We start from the raw sequence: 7,203 nt of genomic DNA on the forward strand, positions 1-7,203 counted from the left end.
AAATTTTAGCCTTCAATCACGTCGTCCATCCCTTTTTCAGTCTTTGCAAACTATTTTAAAAAAGTTAAGCATTATGTTTCATGTCGTAGGTTTTCCTGTGACAGGTCATTTTCTATTGACTTCAACTCATTATCTAGGAAGTTGATCTAGAAACCTTCATTACCTTGAGGCTTGCATGCCTTAATTATATTTTCAATTTAAATTACATGTTTGAACCAAACTTTGCTTTAAAATCAATGTGCTCACAACTATGAATGCTAAATTAATATTCAATGAAAATAATTTCAAACATTTAATATAATAATTTATATTATTTTTTAAATTAAATTTTAGATATCAAAATATATAATTTTTGAACTCTAGAATCGGCCACATGACTGAAATTACAGAACGTGCCATTATATCAAAAATTTCATTGTGAGAATTCAATAGAATGTTTGTAGACAAAGCTCCAATGGATAACTCTGATGTGACTACATAGTGCCTGCGCGTGAATTTTATTTATAATGGAATTTTGGTTGGTTATTTAGTCGTGGATACCATGCAGAAGGTGTTTACTTACACATTTATTTTGGCATCCAGTGATCATTGTGGATTTTGTAGAAAAAATGTTCAATTATTTTTTAAAGCAGTTGCCATGAACATGAAGCTTTGAGGGCCAAAGAATAAAATGAGGCTTAGTGGCGGTACAGTCTGCTAAAGTTGCGATGGTGTTATTAGTCCCTGCCTCCAGCATAGCAGGGACTATAGCGATCGATCAGCGATATATTTCATATTAATACAGGCGCACTGTTACATTTAATTGTTACATTTAACCAATGTTTTAAGAAAACATATCGTGGTTTCTAAAGTTTCGTTTTGAGGTCTTCTGCTGGGATATGATTGATTTCATATTAATACGCGGTTCTGATCCATTTTATCCCAAGTTTTGTGATTTTATATATAGCAGGGTCAATGTTGCATAAACCTTTGTTCAAAAGGTTTGAACAGGTTTGAACTGGTGATTACACCTATTACTGCCGGCTACCAGCATTATTTACACCTGTCGCCCATGGCCACTGCCCACTGCCACCGACTCTCTACTTGAAGCAATTGAAGCAGACATTATTTACACCTGTCGCCCATGGCCACTGCCCACTGCCACCGACTCTCTACTTGAAGCAATTGAAGCAGACATTAGCCTCATTCAGCGACTCTCTACTTGAAGCAATTGAAGCAGACATTAGCCTCATTCAGCCTCATTGCAAAGCCATTGAAGCAGACAACAGCCGCATTGCAAAAAGTTGAAGAAGAAGAAGAAGTGCATCCAATCTAAAAGGAATCAGACCAAAGAGGAATTGATTGGTAAGCATAAACTCACCATGAACTATTATACCCTTTGATTGCAAGAAAAATGGTTTCCCCTATATATTTATTTCTGTGTGCATCATCTTCATTTGAGTTATTATAATCAATCTTTATTTCTATATTTCTATGTGCATTTATTATATTCAAAATAAGGATAACCAAAATCAGGGTGGAGGGTGAAGGAAAGTACTGATTGCCCTTAGTTGCAGCATCGGGAGTCAGTCAGGCTGAAGCTACACTCTTGCTAGAGTAACCCAACAAATACGCCACCCTCCAGCACTGCCCACAGTGTAGTCCTTCATTTGCTTGAGCTTTTCCGTTTTTAGCGGTGCTGAATTCTCAAACCTTATCTCCAAATGGTTGGCATGACCTTCATTATCTTTCTCAGGAGGTATACTTTCCTTATCAAAGGTTCCCCTTTCTTAAGCATCTATGGTTCCAAGTCCTTTCCTGAGGATGCATGTCAGGTTTAGAGCTCAGGTTCGACGTCCTTTACTCACATGTTGCATACAAAACTGCAAGGAAAGCACAGTGGAACTTGAAATCACAGCACTTGCGACTCAGTTTCTTACCTAACAGCCCAATGGTCCCCTGTGCTGCGTACTTCTCTGCAATGTACCGAACGATGGCCCTCGATTCTGCATTAACCATAAAGCAAAAAATGGATAAGTAAAAGATGAATCTCTAACAAATTGCCATAAGTTTCTAGATGCAGTTTGAGTAATTATGTGATATGTATGCATACAAACCAAAAAGAGTCAGAGCGTTGTCCCCGAGCACAGGTACGTTCATCCCCTCTCCCCTCCCTGTATTATACATCCCCGTGAAGCCGCAGACACCTTTGCTCTGCTCACAATTTACGCAGGCAGTGGGGAAATTGTTGTTGCCGACATTGAAGCTGTACTTGAGCGCGATACCATAATTCCAGCAAGTGGGATCTGTGGCATCGTCGCCGAAGCTCTAAATGCTGGTGTAGGACTGGCATTCGAGCTTAGCCAGGTTTATCTCATCGGTGGAGCTCAGATTGATGGGCGCATATACACAGCAGGAGGAAATTGGGGAATATGGTTGTAAACCAAGGCCTACCACTCCAGGGCAGCTGTAGAGACTAGTGCAGATTTGGGAGCTTCCGGTGTCACACATATAGCACAGGTACCTGCCCGAAGGGCTGCATAAACGAGAACCCATTTCATTAAATCTTAAATTCGAGTGTCTGCTTTGTGTTGTCATCGTGCATGTTAGGTTATCACATGATAGACAAGCGGTAAGATCGTTGGCCCACAGCGTCAGACAACCAGTAAAATTATCGGCCCACACGACCAGACAGGTGGACAGTCAGAAAAGCAATCACAATCATAAAGTAATGGTTTACACAACGGAGTTTCATTTTCATAATATTCTGAAACCTATTTACTTTTATTTCATAACTTTATTCTTTCACAAAGGCATTTGATACACAACAAAGTTTCATTTTCATAATATTCTTGGACATACATCTTTGGAGCTTGTTGTGCAACCACGGTCTTCATCCCGTCTTTCCATAACTACCGCATTTGGTCATTCATTGGACTTGGAATGACAACATACACTGCATGGTATATGACAATCGCAGTAGCTGTTCATGGACAGGTACATATAGCCAAAGCTCGTACAGTTTTCTCTCTGCAATAAGATGAAGTTCCCAGAGTAATTCATAGGGATATCTAATAGTGTCCAAATTGGGCAGGTTGAAAATGTGGAACACTCGGCCCCAACAAAGATGGTGTTATACTTCACAGGAGCCACAAACATCCTTTACACTTTTGGGGGTCATGCAGTCACAGTGTAAGCAACTCTTTATCAATTTTCAAGCTTTTCTATGAGCTGAGTTCTCTACGGATTTATCTGACCAATTACGGATTTGTACTCTACAGTGAAATAATGCATGCCATGTGGAAGCCTCAGAAATTCAAGTATATCTACCTTTTGGCAACTCTGTATGTATTCACATTAACGCTGCCATCTGCAATATCGGTTTACTGGGCTTTTGGAGATGAGCTCTTGAATCATGCAAATGCTTTCGCTTTGCTCCCCAAGTCAGTTTTCCGTGACATTGCTGTCATTCTTATGTTAATTCACCAGGTAAGCTGGAGTCTCTATCAACAATTGTTTTGAAACATTTTCAATTTTGACATCGTACTCAGAAATTAGAATTATCTTGGAATGAGTTTAATATGTGACGTCCTAGAGACCCCATTTTGGACTTATTTTTCTCTGTAAACTGTTAATAAAAGTAGTTTGGTTACACTGACAGTATAATATCTTGCTATTCTTTGTGTACAGTTCATTACCTTTGGCTTTGCATGTACCCCTCTCCACTTTATTCTTTGTGTACAGTTCATTACCTTTGGCTTTGCATGTACCCCTCTCTACTTTGTTTGGGAAAAAGTCATTGGAATGCATGATACCAAGAGCATTTTTCTTTGGGCACTAGCAAGGCTGCCTGTAGTGATTCCAATCTGGTTCCTTGCAATCATATTTCCTTTCTTTGGCCCCATCAATTCCGCAGTTGGAGCTTTGTTGGTCAGTTTTACCGTCTACATCATACCGGCCATGGCACACATGTGCACCTTCAGGACACCTCCTCTTAAATGGATTTTACTCTTACTTAAAAATACCCCTTCTCTGACTGAGGAGACGCGGTAGCATTTCCTAGATTCCACAGTGCCGCATTCTTATATTTTCACATTATCACATTCCCATATCCATTCATCTACATGCACCTATTTAGTTCAAAGTGGAAGGCTCTAGCAAAGGGTGGCGTATGAAGCTATATCTCGTCATTTATTCTTATGAATTTGCATGCATTTGTTAGGAGATGATGCTATATCTCCTCTTTTCTTACAGGCGATGCATTTGTTACATGTGACAACATTTCTTTGGACACATTTCTTACAGGCCACGCAGTTGTTACAAGCAAGATGAGTATGGATGGCTCGTGGCTCTCTTGGAGACTATCCAAACAGTTATGCAATAGTGCGTGTAATGCATGCAGGTGGTCCACGGTAGTTGGATCTCCCAGACACCTGCACTTGCATGCGCTGCCTCACATGCTTGGGAATAAAGTTTTTCATTTATCATATTTCTTACTTTATTTCTTATTAATATTATTTTCAAAATTCGTATGACTATTAGTAAGTTGATTATTAATATTATTTTCCAAATTTGAGTGAGTATTGGCGAGTTGATTATGAATTCCTTCATTTAATTTAATAATGGCTAATTCTTAAAAATAAAAAATGTGCTCAGAGCTGCATGCTTTACGTTTGTTACTTTGTTTTTTTGTTCAGGTGCCACTATTCCAGAACCTTGCTCATGTTTCAGTGTTATACTCTGGGCCAAGTGAGGGCTCTTTCCCTGTACTCGATTAAGGTGTCGATGCACTGGATGTCAGTACTTCATGCCAAGTTTCAATGTCATGTTTACATGCACTCTACCCAAGTTATCCGTGAAAAAATATAACACAAAAGTTGATTAAGGAGAAGCAAAGAAAGGATCCATAAATGAAAAGCCCATGACGGTGTGAAAGCTTCTTTGATTTCTTTAGTCCACCACAACTTCCATTGCCGGGAAAATTCGATACTCTATTCAGATCTCAATATGGTCATGTTAGTTTTGAGAGATACGAAAATGAGAACAGAGGTTAGGGTTTTCTTAATTTCTAATTGTACTAGGTGTAACTGTATTTGGCTTGAATTGTATAGCTCATATAAGTTCTGTGACATTTTGTATTTATCTATGATATATCGTTGGTTTTGATGAGAATTTTGTTCTATGTTTTGTAGTGGCTCAACAACTGTTTTGGAAGGAGGAATTACACTACATTCATGCTTCTTATGGCTTCAATCCTCATTATGGTGAGTTAAGAAAATTCATGCAATGGCACTTGATCTAGGATAAATTGGATTATACTGTACTGGAACAACTTTTGCTTCATGAATGAGGTTAAATGGATTCTGTTTTTCCTTTCTTTTACTAAAATGGTACATGCTACTTCAGACTCCGAAGTGTTTCAAAACCTCATGCATGCTTCCTAAATTTCTCAAATAAGCTTTGCTATGACCGTAGACCAATAGCTCAAAAACGATCGAATTTTTGACTAAAATGGGCTAGTTGAACACAAGCATATCTGGTTTTCTAGAGGTCAAATGCGCAGACTGCCCATGGTTAGAATGGTTTCTGTGGATTCAGTATAGGTTTGGAATATGCTAGACGTCCCTTTCTTGATAGCCAAACTTTCAGCACCTTGATTCATTATCTGGATTGGAGTTTCATCGTGTATGTGGTGTCCATTTTCAGCTTATACTGGAGGGAGGTGCAGGACTTGTTGTATTTATTCGCTGCTTTGCAAATAGAAGAGACATCATTCATGAACTTGAGTTTAGGTTTGGAAATGGATTCCCGAGAAGGGCTTTAGGAGTTATTGTAGTAAAATTCTTCTCATTAATGATGCTTTTTCTTTCAGTTTGAATGACAACAGTTTTATTGGTTTATTGAGCAATAGAATAACTATTAAAATTTATACTAATTAAGCCTCTTATCTGGGCGCAGGCTTTCCTTACTGTAGTTTCAGTGTATGCTTGTGCAGCCCTTGGGCAACTTTTTTTCTTCCACATAGTCCTAATAAAGAAGGTATGTGTGTGAAGATTACATAATGAGATTCCTAGATTATGGAATGCACAGATAGGGTGTAAAGACTATATATTTAAGTAATTTTCATTTAATTTTAAGCTGAAAAGCAGCTGCTGAATTTTGCAAAGGTCATTTTAGAATATAATAACTTGACATATATTTGGCAGGGAATCAGAACATATGACTACATTCTAGCCATGAGAGAAGAATGCAACACGGAAGATTTCTTGGATGAATCCGATCTGAGCGAACCCTCATCTCCAACTAGCTCAGAAGAAAGTTTTGGCAGTGCATCACCAAAGTCTAATTTTCTCACGAGATTCAAATGCCTCTACAAGGTTATCATTCTTCTCTAGTTTGTGTTGAATTCACTTGCAGAAATTACGCGGTTTCCTGTTTATTGATACAGTTATTGCTTTGGAATGGATGAAACAGGAAGATTCCATAGAGTCAAGACGCTTATCTCTCGGGCATGATTTGGAATCTAATTTGCCTAAATCCCCAAAACAACTTAAGACAAGTATCAGTGCTTGGAGACTGATAAAGTTGACCACATGGGAAGCATTGAAAGCTACAGAGAGGGCTAGAGGAAGATCATCTGTGTTCAAGCAGTTCAAGAGCTCATCAATAGTTGACAGTGGGGCATTTACAGACACAGTACTGATACTAATAATAGTAGGGTCAGCACCAAACAGGGCGATACTATTGTGAATACCAAAAATGAACTTAAAACATCATCAAATGGACCACCATTGTTACTGCCTATGCCTTCGGAAAGAAAATGTGGTCCATCCATCAGTGCTTCATAAAGGAATAGAGTTACTCACATATAAATAAGAAACTAGGAATTATCTACAATAGCTTGGCTTTAAACCACAATATAACCATTCTTTAGATTATCATAATAAATAATAAATACCAGTAAAATGTCATTGTTGTTTGCTTTAAACCACAATATAACCATTCTTTAGATTACTGGTGACTGCAATTTCATAAAAACTTAATTGACATTGTGCGAAACTAAGCACAAAATTGGTCCAAACTCCTAAATAGCAAAAAGCTTCTGGGCAGGAGCGGAATGAAAGTTTGTCTTATAAACTCTTGGTGGATAATGTGCAACAGTTACTTCTAACTGTTGGCAAATCTGGTCATCTGTAATGTTATCACTGGCAACTTTTTTGTTAT

At 38.3% G+C, this 7,203-nt stretch overlaps 1 protein-coding gene across 1 annotated transcript; it reads left to right on the forward strand.

Moving 5' to 3' along the window:
• Positions 1–3,068: 3,068 nt before the first annotated feature.
• Positions 3,069–6,729, forward strand: LOC149181929 (auxin transporter-like protein 5). The gene is made up of 9 exons (XM_089414380.1): positions 3,069–3,171; positions 3,261–3,468; positions 3,670–3,909; positions 4,677–4,745; positions 5,172–5,243; positions 5,686–5,811; positions 5,920–6,018; positions 6,186–6,356; positions 6,454–6,729. Exons 1-9 carry the CDS (start codon positions 3,107–3,109, stop codon positions 6,727–6,729), a joined length of 1,326 nt encoding a protein of 441 aa, XP_089270506.1. The 5' UTR covers positions 3,069–3,106.
• The last annotated feature ends 474 nt before the right edge of the window (positions 6,730–7,203 follow it).

The sequence above is a fragment of the Pinus tabuliformis genome, chromosome 3_2 (assembly GCF_031772625.1).
Source record: "Pinus tabuliformis cultivar Carrire ecotype Pingquan chromosome 3_2, CPIR1, whole genome shotgun sequence".
In the NCBI taxonomy this organism is placed as follows: domain Eukaryota; kingdom Viridiplantae; phylum Streptophyta; class Pinopsida; order Pinales; family Pinaceae; genus Pinus; species Pinus tabuliformis.